Source organism: Dermacentor silvarum, chromosome 1, assembly GCF_013339745.2.
Source record: "Dermacentor silvarum isolate Dsil-2018 chromosome 1, BIME_Dsil_1.4, whole genome shotgun sequence".
NCBI lineage: Eukaryota > Metazoa > Arthropoda > Arachnida > Ixodida > Ixodidae > Dermacentor > Dermacentor silvarum.
In genome coordinates this window covers 219,145,976-219,159,888 of record NC_051154.1, presented here as the reverse complement: position 1 = coordinate 219,159,888, position 13,913 = coordinate 219,145,976, and the positions used below count along the sequence as shown (strand labels likewise).

Sequence of the window (13,913 nt, the reverse complement as noted above, 5' to 3'; positions counted from 1 at the left end):
CACCCGGAGGACCCGTTTTTTTGGCAAACCCACGTGTTGTTCTTCGTGAAGTACCACCTTCGAAGACAGGCTCACCGGCAGCCGCGCTAAGCCTAGCGCCGGCTTCGCCGATTGAGCTGCCGACGCCGACCACTACTCCGCCAACATGGATGTGGAAGTGGAGGGGACCGAGCTTTCCCCTGAAGAATTCGATCAACCTGGCTGGATGCATGCCCATAAGGTCCTTGGACGTGGAAAAACTACGACGAAGGTTGCCGCCGGAGCTTCTACGGAGGCAAGTACAACAACTAAGGAGGCCGGCGCGTCGCAAACAGCGTCGCAAAAGAACAACGTCGGAAAGAGTGAAGCGTCTCACACAGCTGAGCAGCGCAGGCCGCGTCGGCGCGCACCCCCGCCGCGGATGCCTGCCAATGACTACAAAATCGTCGTTCGTCCTCGTGACGGACTAAATCTTAGCGTCTGGAGTGAAGCTGAAGTCGCCGACAGTATCAGAAAAACACTACGTTTTCCGGATGCCACGACTATCACGGATGTGGTTCAGGTGAACCGAGCACAGAACCTTGTCCTGGTTTCAACACCGGATGAAGGACGCGCAGAAGCCTACAGCAAACTGACAGAACTGTCGCTTGGCGGAAAACTCTACAAACTAAGCCCCTACGTCACTGCTCCAGACGATTCAGCTAAAGGGGTTCTACATGGCATTCCCGGGTATGACACGCAAGCAGATATCATAAGCAGCTTGCAAAACAATACACCCAGAGTACTGCACGCTCGGCGTCTGGGCACCACTAACTCTGTTATCATCGTCTTCGAAGGACCAATGGTCCCCCACTACGTGAGGTATAGAGGAACGCTTATGCGTTGCTTGCTGTATAAGAAGAAAATTGAAGTCTGTAGCATCTGCCGGGCTATAGGCCATCGCCGGGACATATGCCCTACACCTACGGTCAAGAGGTGCCAAAAGTGTGGACAAGACAATCCTCTGGAGGAACACGAGTGTGAACCGAAGTGCGTAGTGTGCGGAGGCCCGCACATGGCACGCTCCAAAGACTGTAGGCGACGTTTCACTACTCCTCCGATCATCCGACGACGCCGACTCCAACAACGGCTGACACAGTTTACTACACAACCAACCCTGGACCAGGGAGGACCTCAAGTGAGACCCAGCCGCTCCAGGGAACAAAAGCGCCAGGAGTCGGACGCTGGACGGAGCAGGAGCCGCTCCCTCTCCTACCCGCCGCTGCCGACCAGGCAGAGGTCTAACTCCCGACCCAGGAGCACTCAGGTGAGCTGGGCTAGTGGGCCTCCCAAACAGGCTGCAGTCGAGGACAAAAAAATGCAAGCCCTGGAGGTGCGAATCGCACAGCTAAGTGAAATCATTTTACGGCAGGAAAAAGAAATCTCCCAGCTAAAGCTATTACAACGCAATCAGGAGCCGAAAACCCAGGTCCTACCTAACCTTACTCAGCCTGCGGCGGTACAATCTGATACTCACAGCCCAACCCCACAGGCACAATCTAGCCAGGCTGATAACTCACCTCCGCCTAAGCGTAAGGCCATGGAAGGTGACCGCACCAATAATTTCGAAGCTAGACTCACTCAGTTGGAAGCTAAATTTGACAATTTTCAAACGAGCTTAGCGCAATTAGTGGATACAGTACAGACCTTTGTTCAAACAACAAATGCGCGGCTTGATAGTATGCCCACGCAATTCGCCGCAGTTACATGTCAGGGGGACTCTGTACAGTCATTTAAAGCTTCTAAAACTACTAAACCATACGGCCGTACATCGGCCACCCCAACACCTCGCCCTATACAGGTACCATCCCAAGCTGCGCTCACTTGCCCAATTCCTTCTGCGCAGCTATACGCACCTCCTCATCATGGCACAACGCCTTAACTACACGATTTGGCAATGGAACTGCCGGGGGTTCCGCCGCAAGCGAGGGAACCTCCAACAGTTCGTTGCCAGCAGAGACGCTCCCGATATTATTGCCTTACAAGAGGTCATGGGAGAAGCGAAACTAGCCGGCTACAAATCTTATAGCTCAAAAAACGCTACGTATAGCACTAGTACAGCTGTATTAGTTCATCGCAACCATCCGGTATTGCAACACACCTTTGACGAGGACATGGGTATAGCATATGTTTTGTTAGAACTCATTCCACGTAAAAGAGGCGGTCCCACTCTCTTTGTCCTAAATATATACAGTCCTCCAAAATCTCGTGCTCACCGCTTTGGCACACTCTTCGCCAAGACACTCCAGCTGGTGCAACACAGCAGTCTCTTGATCGTGGGTGACTTTAATGCTGCCCACATAGGCTGGGGATACCTAACGTCTACTCCCAAAGGCAAAGACCTCTGGAATCAGGCACAACAGCACCGCCTTACTCTAACTACAGACCACAGCTATCCCACTCGCATTGGTACAAGCACAACGAGGGACACAACCCCAGACCTAACCTTTGTTCGCAACATTCCACAATGGCAATGGCAAAATTTAAATGAAACCCTAGGTAGTGACCATTGCATCATCCAATCACAGATACAAGCAGGCCCAGCCAAACCTGTAGGCAAGAAATGCCGCCTCACTAACTGGGACAGATTTCGTGCATACAGAGACCAAAACGCTCCAGCTCATATAGATATTCTAGACGAATGGACCTCGACACTAATTGGAGACATCTCCGCTGTCACGGAGGAGGTCCCCGAGTCTGCCGGATTGGGGGTGGTGGATTCCCATCTTCTCCATTTATGGCAGGCTCGCAGCAGCATTCACAACAGATGGCGCAATCAGCGACTAAATAAGAAACTGAGGATTAGGGTAGCAGAGTTGGACCAACAAATAGCTACATATGCCCAAAAGCTGACTTCCCAACAGTGGAATCAAATTTGCGACGATATGCGAGGGCAGCTTAGCCTCTCTCGTACCTGGCAGCTCCTACGCTACCTTCTAGAACCGGCCACATGTAAATCGGCTCAACGAGAAAAGCTCCTTCGCTTAGCTCACCAATTTCAGGGCAGCAATGATGATCTATTACAAGCCCTCCAAAAAACATACATAGCTTCCCACCCGTCCAAAGTTCACCCCGACTACACAGGTCCCGAAACCCCCACCATGGATGCTCCCATCCTTGAGGCGGAAGTGAGGGCCGCGGCGCTACAGTTAAATGCCAAATCTTCCCCAGGAGCAGATCAAATCACCAATAAAGCTCTTCAAAATTTAGATGATACCTCCATTAAGGCTATAACGGAATACATGAATAAATGTTGGGAGCAGAGCGTGCTCCCACAGCAATGGAAACATGCAAGGATTATTTTCATACCCAAAGCAGGCAAAACCTTATGTTTAGAGAACCTCCGCCCCATTTCGCTTACCTCCTGTTTAGGAAAGCTAATGGAGCATGTTGTTCTTAATAGACTCCGCAACTTTGTCGAAGACAACAACCTGCTTCCCCCCACCCTCATCGGGTTCCGCCCGGGGCTGTCGACTCAGGACGCCATGCTGCGTATTCGGCATGACGTGCTGGATCGAATTTCTGCGGCGGGCACTAAGGCGATATTGGGGTTAGACTTGACAAAAGCCTTCGATAACATTACGCATACAGCTATTCTTCAATCGCTACATCAGCTAGGCGTGGGGCCGCGCACTTACTCATATGTCAAAGACTTTTTACAGAACAGGACAGCGGAGATTAACTTTGGTGATCTGCGCTCGAACACCATTCACCTAGGAAGTCGAGGGACGCCTCAAGGTTCGGTTTTGTCGCCTTTTCTATTTAATCTGGCGATGAGAGGGTTACCTCCTCTACTGTCCCAGATCCCAGATCTCAAACACAGCATCTATGCTGATGACGTCACCCTCTGGGTATCCAAAGGGAACGACGCGCACATAGAAGAAACCCTGCAGCAGGCAGTGCAAATAGTTGAAGACTACGTCAGACCTAGAGGACTGGAATGCTCGCCACAGAAATCAGAATTACTTCTACTTCGAGAGCAGCGCGGCAGTCGGGGTGCTCGCAGCCCCCAATCAAAGATCACAATCTTAGTAGGAGGGAATCCGATCCCAGAAGTCCCTACGATTAGGATCCTGGGGCTTTATATTCAAAACAAAGGACGGAACGCTGAAACGCTAAACAGGTTGGAGAAGGCGACACTACAAACAATAAGACTCATAAACAGGATTACTAACAGGCACGCGGGCATGAAGGAGGCCGAAACTCTCAGACTTGTTCAGGCTTTCGTGCTGAGCAGAATTACGTATTCTCTGCCATATCTACGCTTAACGCAAGCTGACAAGTCCAGGGTAGAAATACTTCTACGGAGGGTGTATAAGGTGGCTCTCGGCCTACCGATACGCACCTCCACGGAGAGGCTTCTCGCGCTAGGAGTCAACAATACGTTAGAGGAGATGGTGGAGGCCCACCTCACAGCGCAGTATGAGAGGTTGTCGCGAACTACAGCCGGTCGCTATACTCTTTCAGAAGCCGGCATTCGTTACACCCCTACCATAACCCCCAAAACCAATATATCCCCTGTTCAGAGAACACATCTCAAAATTTCCCCATACCTCGTAATATGAACCCCACCCATCACACCGAAAGACGAGTGGAGCGGGCCAAAGCCCTGCACACCCGATTTGCAACTAATAATAAAGCAGCCTACGTTGACGCGGCCGAGATCCAAGGACGCCATGCTTTTTCGGTCGCGGTGATAAACTATGTAGGGCAAACAATATCGGGAGTTTCTATCAAAACCACTAACCCGGAGGAGGCGGAAGAGGCGGCCATCGCCTTGGCCATAGCCAACACTCCCAACGCTTTCATTATCAGCGACTCTAAATCCGCTATTCGCAATTATATTAAAGGGCGCATTTCCCCACTAGCTAATAAAATCCTTGCCCAAAACACTAACTATCGCACTATCCAAATTCATTGGGCCCCAGCCCACTCCTCACTCCCCGGCAATGAGGCCGCCCACCAACAGGCTCGAGCTTTCGCCTCCCGAGCCCACGGCCCAGCCCAGGTCGGAACGGAGAATGAGGAGACCGAGGAATTTGGGTGGTCGACACGAGACCGTATGGTGACGTATAATGAAATTACGCAATATTATAAACTAGGCAGACTTATATACCCCCCAGCTCACGAATCACTAACCAAACGGCAGGAGCTCATCTGGAGGAAACTACAGACGGGCTCCTTCCCAACACCGATTTTGTATTCATACATTTTCCCAACAACCTTTACGCCGCAGTGCAAGCTGTGCAGAGCTCCCCGGGCCGACCTGTTTCATATACTGTGGGGCTGTCCAAATATACGTAACCGCGGTAGTCCACAGGGCTTGCAAATTACCACGATGCAGCAGTGGGAGGCCACACTGCTCAGCTCCAACCCAGAGGAGCAGGCCTGGGTCACGGAGCGGGCAGAGGCAGCCGCCAGGGAGCAGGGACTCCAGGCCGACTAACCTCCGTCGCCTCCCGCATCTGAAGAAACCACGAGCCTCTGGTTTCAAATAAATGTTCTGTCCTCCTCCTCCTCCTCCTTCTCACTGATTTCATGCTGTGTCCATATTTTACTGCTTCCTCAATCTTTTCTACGTTATACCTTCGAATGTCCCTTACTTTCTTCTTGTTGATCAGTTTTGACAGTTCAGCGAATTCTATCTGATCTCTCGAGTGTGCCACTTTCATGTTTTGTCGTTTCTTTATTAGGTCCTTTGTTACTTGGCAGAGCTTACCTACTGGTTGCCTTGGTGCCTTACCTCCCAGTTCAATTGCTGCTTCTGAGATCAGCCTAGCTACGGTTTCATTCATTAGCTCTATGCTGTCTTCACCTTCCTGTTTTAAAGCTACATATTTGTTTGCGAGCACCAGCCTGAACTGGTCTGCTTTTACCCTTACTGCTTCTAGCCTCATGTACGCGCTTGTAAAACAATACTGGCTACCAACACATGACACCTTTCTGTCAGGATGTCTAAACCCAAACGGGCAAAATGGTTGCACTATCATCTAGATTTTTGTGGGAGCGTTATTCCGGCACAATATCATTTGCATGGCGCGCTAATTATATCCCATTATTGTACTCCCCGCCATTTAAAGACGAAAGTGAAAATGGGTTATTCGACCGTCAGTGTGCTGTCAAAGGTCAGAACTTTTCAAGAAGATACCGCACATTAAGGAAAATTGCACCCATAAGGGTGTTTTCTGGTGTCTATAACATACTCTTACACCCATAGGAAAGGGTGTTTATGCGAACGAATACATCCACTTGAATGGGTGATTGCTTTTATTGCACCCTTTGTCCCAATATGTGTTTTGCCGAAGTACACACTACGTTTTATTTTTACAGCGATATGTTTTATTCTATCACTACCCTAGTCTTTTGGAAGTCTGCCGAAGTAATGCCGAAGTGTTTTTCGACATGTTTATAAAATAAATCAATTAAAAAAAAGAGCCGTCTAGCTAGCATTCGAACAGGTTGACATGCAGATGTCACCTCTCAACCACTCCGCCAACACAACCCTCCGAAATAGTGTAGCCCCTTAAGACCGTATGAGTGCCTCTAGCTGCACTAATAGGCTGACGCCACGCTTTTCAGTACTTCAGTTTATCTATAAATCAGCACCAAGGTGAAACAAGCATAGCTAGCAGTAAGATGTCAAGTAGAGAAGAGGACACAGTGGTTGAGCCTTGCCATTTGACGACCAGGGCGCGCCACTTCCACCATAAATGCTGTGTTCTTATCGGTAGAAGATTGCTCCGTCATGCATCTTTGAATGTATACTCCAACCGATACTGCATGAAATGGTGCAAGACTTAGCGCGCATAATATTGCGCCAGCGCCGATGCTACACGAGAAGTAATACGCGCCTCAAAAACTATTACTGGCTGACGCGCTGTGATTGGCTGTGATTGGCTGAGATGAGCAGAAGATTTAGCAGCTGATTTATAAAACAACACCGAGCTAAAACAAATTAAATGAGGCCAGTGGCAAAAGCAAAGGGCAGGCTAGGAAATAAAACAAAAAACCTACGTCTTTCAACTTTACTCCCGGGGATGCCATATACAGGAAGTAGCCTACTGCGATCATACGACGTGCTCGAACAGTGACTTTGCGCAAACAACTGCGAAATAGACACTTCTGGCTTTTTACTTGCTTGAGATGTTGAAGTGCCGTAGCACCTTTAAATTCTACAAGGTGCCTCTTTTACACGAAACACCTTTTTAGCACCCTGAAATTAATGAAAATAAGGCTGTTGTACAAACGAACGCACCCATTTTCAATATTTTCAGAGAAGGCAAAGGTGCAAAAAGGGTGTTTTTACATCCAATCCACGTTCCAGGGTGCATTGTTTCTGAGTGTGCATGCAGCTGACAGGTTGAAGGGGTGATAGCCACCCCCTCTCCACCACCCTGCTATTCGTGCGTCGCCTCCCCCTCATTCAACGGCACTGCGAAACGAACCAGAGTTTCGAACCAGGTTCGCGAAACGAACCAGAGAACCTGCGGACCAGAGTCTGTTGCGCCGCCTGTGCTAAAACAACTTCATACCCGATGATTCAGGCATCATTTGGGGCTTAACTCGAGTCCTTCTGGTAGTCCAACTTGGCCTTAGCTCGATAACCAGCTTTAGTTACACGATGCCATAAGCCACGGAAGCTTTATGAGCGAGTATTCTGTTTGTCGACCCCTTCACTGGTAGCCTCATGACGTGTACAATTCACAGTAAGTGTAAAGTGGGCTAGATACTAAATTTGGGACACATGCACTGAACAAAGCTCCTATTAATTGCAAACTTAGCTCGAATCGAAATAACTTAAACGATTTAATCAGGACGAGGCTGGAGCAGTAGCACCGAACTGATTGTTAATAAGACGGCGCCTCAACTCGAGGGTTCGAGAGAGCTTTCGAGGGGTCTAAATTCAGCATCTCAGTCTCAGAAACTGTGCCTGCTTATACTATAAATGTGTCTTGCTAAGTGAACGAAGTTGCAATCACTGCATTGCAGAATGAACTTTTTTACGTTATGTGATGTATGTCCAATTCCTTTGAAAGAGGCATTTACTCTGAATTTTTGTTTGCTGGCTCTTGACAAAGGAGGGCCGACGTATCGATCCCAGAGCGGCGACTCACAAAGCTGCTGCTCCTCCTTTCTATCGGGCGGCGACTCTCCTCTCGAGGGCGGTTTGGACGACCTCGGCTTCTTGGTGCCCTCACGACCGCCTGCCTCGTCGGCGGCGGACAAAGTGGTGGCACCACCGCCCATCGCTTCCGCGATGGCCGTAATTTCGCAGAGAAATTTGTTCGCACTCAACGCCTTCCAGTTGAAGCCGCTGAAGAAGGGGTGATTTTTGAGGTCCTGGTAATGCCGAGACGCGAGTCGCTCTATGGGGTTTTTTCGCAGAAGCTTGAAAACCATGTCCTTGGCCTCCGGCGTTGCCGAATGCGGGTGCTCCTCAGTCTTGGGCCACTTCAGTGGGGCTGCAACAACACAAGTTTCAGAGTCAGCCAAGATGTACCGCAACAAACTGCCATGTCTAAATGAAACACTAAAGAGGAATATAAAGTGCAGCTGGATTGGAAAATTCCACAAATGAAATACCAAAAAGACCCGTCTTGCCATGAGCGGACGCCCATAAATATGCCAGAAAAGACAAGAACGAAAGATGCGTGGCAATACCGCTAGCACCACATGACGTCAGGGATTTCAACAGCGTTTGCTGCGGACTATAATTTGTGGATGGGTAATGAATACACAGCAGTAAAAAATGGGTGCAGCATGTAATTAGTGAGAAGAAAACTTGGCATATGGCTTGGTAAGATTTATGCAGGGAAAGATAAGCAGGGTAATGTCACAGGCAATTTCGATGAAATAGTAAAGGCAGCAGAAGAACAGATAATGATCTGTTCAGTGCTTAGAGCAGCCACGCAACCTTCATTGGAAGTAGTGATGAACAGAATACAGAGACTCTTCGTATAACTAGCGATGAAGTTAGAAGGGCGTTGCAAGACACGTCTCACGACTTCAAGTGTACCAGAGAGGTGGAAGAATACCAACATTATAGTAATAGATAAGAAGGGAGACATTAACGAATTGAAGAATTATAGGCCCATTACCTTGCTTTCAGTATTGTATAAAATATTCACCTAGGTAACTTACAGTAGAATCAGGGCAACACTTTACTTCAATCAACCAAGAGAACAAGCTGGCTTCAGCAAGGGATATTCTACTATGCATCGCGTCCGTGTCATCATTCAGGTAATTGAGAAATATGTGGAGTACAAATGCTCATAACTCCTCTATAAGGTATTCATAGATTATGAAAAGGCATTTGAATCAGTAGAGATACCAGAATTTAGGAAGGCATTGAGTAATGATGGAGTACAGGAAGTACACATGTCAACTCAGCGTGTTTTGACAACGTTTGCAGGAAAAAAAAAAAAAAAAACGTTAGGCGACCCTAATCTTTCACTTAAGTGTCCCTTAGTGGCAGTCGCACCTCGGCGTTGGTGTTCTTTGCATTGGTGTGCGGTAATCAGTGATTTCTAATTAATTATAATCATTCCAGACGCTTGAGTAACTCAACTTGTTAATAATCTTATGCTCTGATATCATATTTATACTGAATCCCATGAATTTTGTACTGTACTATTTTTTTACATTTTTTTAGAATTTCTTCCCCGGTCGTCTCAGGGGGTGAACCGGAAGTGCTGCGGGAGAAACAAGAGTCACTCGGTGCTCGGGCAGCTAAAAGAACACGGCCCAAATACGTAAAAATTTCTTCACATCCGTGCTGTCCTACTGACGCACCCAGCGCTGCATTTCAAGCGCCAAATTCAAAAAGGGGAACGTTGGTTATGAATTTGTTCCCTAGTCACCAACTTTCTCTCGCCAAATAAATGGAGAGTCTTGACAGAATCCTTTACCTATTTAAACAAGTAGAGTGCGGCTGTTTAGTGACCCTTTAAAAAAACGAGAAATGAGTACAAGAATCTGATGACGGCATTCCGTATCGCATCGCATGCAAGATTAGCACTATGGACATGAAGTTACTGACAACCTTCCTCGCTCTTTGTAATCTACGCAGTATATGCGTTTGCGCAAGCACATCTCGTTCTAACTGCAGCTGCGGACAATTTCACTTGAACGAGCTGAGCAATGAAGGACCTCATTCCGCTCACTTCCTGTTCAGGGAAACGGCCGTTATCGTGTTGCGCAGAAGGATCGTTATGTAGCCTCGCGTTGCAACCACCTGCCTTGAATTCAGCCACAGTATATTGTGTTACCTCCAATGATGCGGTCCCGTAGAAGCTGCTTTGTTCTTCCTCTGAAAGGCACTCTGCCAGTCATCAACTTGTAAAATACGATTCCTGATGACCACCAGTCGCAGGCCCTACCTGCGCAAGAAGCGCGTGAAGACGTCAACAAAGCTACCAGGGTGGCATTCGGGCGGGACACTTACCGTATGGCCGCCGTTTCAGGATCTCGGGAGCCATGTACGGGATCGTACCCGCCGACTCGCCGTCATGGAATTCAAACGCTGTCCTGGCAAAATATCCTTTTACGAGTCGTTTCGAAACTGTCGAAGAGAGCCACAGTATCATACACACTCAAACAGCGATCGTACGCGCGGCAACGTTCAGTGTCCGAAGGTGAAGATTATAAGGACCAGCTGGCTGCAAGCACCTTGCGCCTCTAAATTCCGAAGAGTTCTTGCGACACCTCTGCTTCTTTACATAGCACGAAAATTTCCCAACATGTCATTAGAAGATTTTTGCTTGAAATAAACTGAAATAGGTTTTAATAGACTTAGCTACCGCAGAAGAAGCCAACTCCTTGCCGGCACAGATTCAAAATGTAGCTGACATTTCTGAACGCCCTCTGACACCCCTATCTTCTTCAAAGACAGAGCGCTGAGCCGTTTTGCTTAATGAGCTGCCGTGCAATTCAAGAACACTCACAGTGGCCCAGGCAGACCTTGTTGGTGTCGAAGTCGATCAGCTTGACCCGGCCACCAGGAACGATGAGCATGCTGCAATTCTTTTTATTAAGACGTGTCTCTACGGCTCCCAGAGCTACGGTGAGGGAACTTACTTGGATACCTTCACGTCTCGATGCAAGAAGCCTCGTAGGTGAAGGTGCTCCAGTGCTAGAATCAGCTGTGCTATGACAATCTGCACGTGGTCGATATTCAGGTACGTAGCCTTGGTCACCACGCGCATCAGGTCCACGCCCGAGATGTACTCCATCATGGTCACGTATGAGTCCTATACGGGGTAGGAAAAAGAAAAGCGATCAAGGGAGGACCGCAGTGTATTCCTTAATAGCGTACTACATGTGTTACAGACGCTTCTTTCCCACATTTTCAGCTTTCAATGGTCGTCATGCCACACTGTAACAATGCGAGTGCAAGGCTGACCGTAACATCGTGAAATGGATTCAAGGGTTTGTAATCGACGGAATAAGCCCTTGGCGACAGACGCCATGTACCCTGGAATGTAGGGATCAGAATCTAAAGGCAAACAGCGTGTTAAAATTAACATTGATTTAGAGCGAAACGCAGGAAGAAGTGACCTTAGGCATTGCCTTATACTCATGTATTTTCGCTAAGTCACTTTTTATTGCGATAGCAATTATATGGACACTCAAAAGCAGATTTCTGCCGTCGGCGTCGCCGTCGCCGTCGCCGTCGCCGTGAGGTTCCGTATGACGTCAATGGAGATGAAATCGTGGCCGCGCGCCGCCGAACGCTGTATGTGCGAGTGAAAGGGCGCGAGGGACGCGCTCTTTCACGGGGAGTGAACGCACGGCGGAGAACAAACGCGCGTTCTGCGCCGTGCTCCCTTAAGGGCTGCAGAAGTAGGCGTCTCTTTCCTCCTTTACAATCACCATATATGTAGAGCAAACGCGCCTTCTTCTGACGCACGAAAGGCCGTGGGGGGGGGGGGGGGGGGGGCAGGGAAGGGAGGCGACGTTTAGCTGCGGCACCAAGTGCCTATTTATATCAGAGGCTCCGGCAACAGTCACCAACGCCGCACGCATTTTGAGCGAACGCGGGCAAAATGCCGACGGCGTCGACAACAGTTCGGCGCGTTGCCGGTGCTGCTGCATGTCCAAGTTTATACAGCTGATAAAGCTAATATCATTACTCCGTATATCTCTCTACAAATTTGCTATCGCAATTGATGCTTCACCTTTCAGGTGAAACTGCGACAACTTTTTTCTTCTCGTCACCTCCCCAACATATGGTGACTGCCGTGAGGAAGACAATACAAGCGTCTCGCATACGGGGAAAAAAAAGAAACTCTTAGGTGATTGATGCTACTTTCCAGAATCAATCATCGAAGAGCAGTAAAATTGTTACGATTTTTCCGCCGAAATGAAGTAACTCTCACACGCCGGGCCCTATTTAGTTCCTGCGACACGCTCCTTACGTCGTTTTACCTCCTCCTCCTGCTCCTCCACTGCCGCCGCAGCCCAGTGCACCCCACTCCGATTAACGTGCATAATTACGTGTTTTCGATTTGGTAACGCAATAGTCAATTCCATCATGAGCTTCTAGAGATTTCAGCTATACTTGTGCGAAGTTTCAGCTCCAAATATTTATTCTTCTGCTTATAGCCACAACTTCTTAATCGCTTCCTTTTGCAAGGCGTTTTACCGAACCACCATTGTATATAATTTTTTTCATTTCCTGTGGCTCCCCTAATTGAGCGACACGTTTTAAATCCCTCTCATTCATATGCATTGTAGAGCCGCCAATATTCCTTGTAAATTGCTATTGTTTTAGTCTCACCGTGATCTCTGCAATGCGCTCTAATTAGTGCGAATTTGATAATTTCTTCCGGCTCCCCCAATCGCCCGAGATATTTTAACTCCTTTAGCGTTTTTGCGATGTTAATGCCCATCTTCTGAGTGCCGCTCTGAATGCAAGAACACTTGTGTACCATACATTGGGTGCAAGTTAATGAATCCAAGTCGTTCACAATTAATCCAGAGTCGTCCACTACGGCGTACCCAATAATCAGGTCATTGTCTTGCCACCCAAAACCCCAGAATTTAATTTCCGTTTGACCGTTAGTGCTTTACGTGCAAGCGTAACTGGTTAGCTTGCGCAATCGGCGAATGTCTGTTCGAAGCTGCGAAGGAAGCGGAGGAGGCAGGTGCCTGGAGGTGAAGAGAATTGCGCGCCGGAGAAAGTACGACGGAGCGTGCTGAGCGCGCGCGGCAAAGCAACGCCACCTAGAGGAAAGTCTAGGCGACGTAGAGCGAATGGGGGAAGGAGAAACAAGGCGAAGTGTCGCGGAGGAGGAAGGTAGGCAGAGGCGCGCCGGGTTGACCTCCTCTGGCAGTTGCTAGAGGTTTTGATTGCCATAGGGACGCCGCGGTTTCGTCTCGTGATAACATCGTCCTCGCGCGCCGTACGCTGTGTGTACGAGTGAAAGCGTGCGACGGTGAGCCGACAATGGCGGCCCCAATCTGACTTGCCCAATAGAGGAAAGCGAGGAGGAAGCGCACCGCCTCTCATCGTGCGCATGGCACCGGGGAGGGGGGCGTTGTACTCGGTAGCGCGGGCTTTATCTTGAAAGCGACCTGCTTAGGGGACACAGTCTAGGTGGACCGACGGCTCGTAGCTTTGGTGCGCTGTGTTCTCGCCGCTCAGTAGCGTTCAAGCAATAGACAGCACGACGGTCAGTTCGCTCGCAGCTGCTGTCGCGATTCCTCACGCCAGTGTTTTGACAGCGAATGTCAGCGGTCATCGAGTGTGCTGTGTTCATATTTGCCTTTGCGCGCTGACACCATGCTTGTTAATTTAGTTAGTAAGCGAATGTTTACAAGGGAGCGTTCTACTCCGGCGGCTGCTCGTGCATGGCGCGGCCACACGAGCCCTGTCTTGTATACGATCTGCGATG

At 49.0% G+C, this 13,913-nt stretch overlaps 1 protein-coding gene across 1 annotated transcript; it reads right to left on the bottom strand.

Annotated features, from left to right (window-relative positions):
* Positions 1–6,115: 6,115 nt before the first annotated feature.
* On the bottom strand, positions 6,116–11,259 carry LOC125942112 (microtubule-associated serine/threonine-protein kinase 3-like). The gene is made up of 6 exons (XM_049660182.1): positions 11,095–11,259; positions 10,962–11,032; positions 10,463–10,579; positions 10,287–10,397; positions 8,133–8,480; positions 6,116–6,150 (listed from the first exon to the last, which is right to left on the bottom strand). Exons 1-6 carry the CDS (start codon positions 11,250–11,252, stop codon positions 6,116–6,118), a joined length of 840 nt encoding a protein of 279 aa, XP_049516139.1. The 5' UTR covers positions 11,253–11,259.
* Between the last annotated feature and the right edge of the window lie 2,654 nt (positions 11,260–13,913).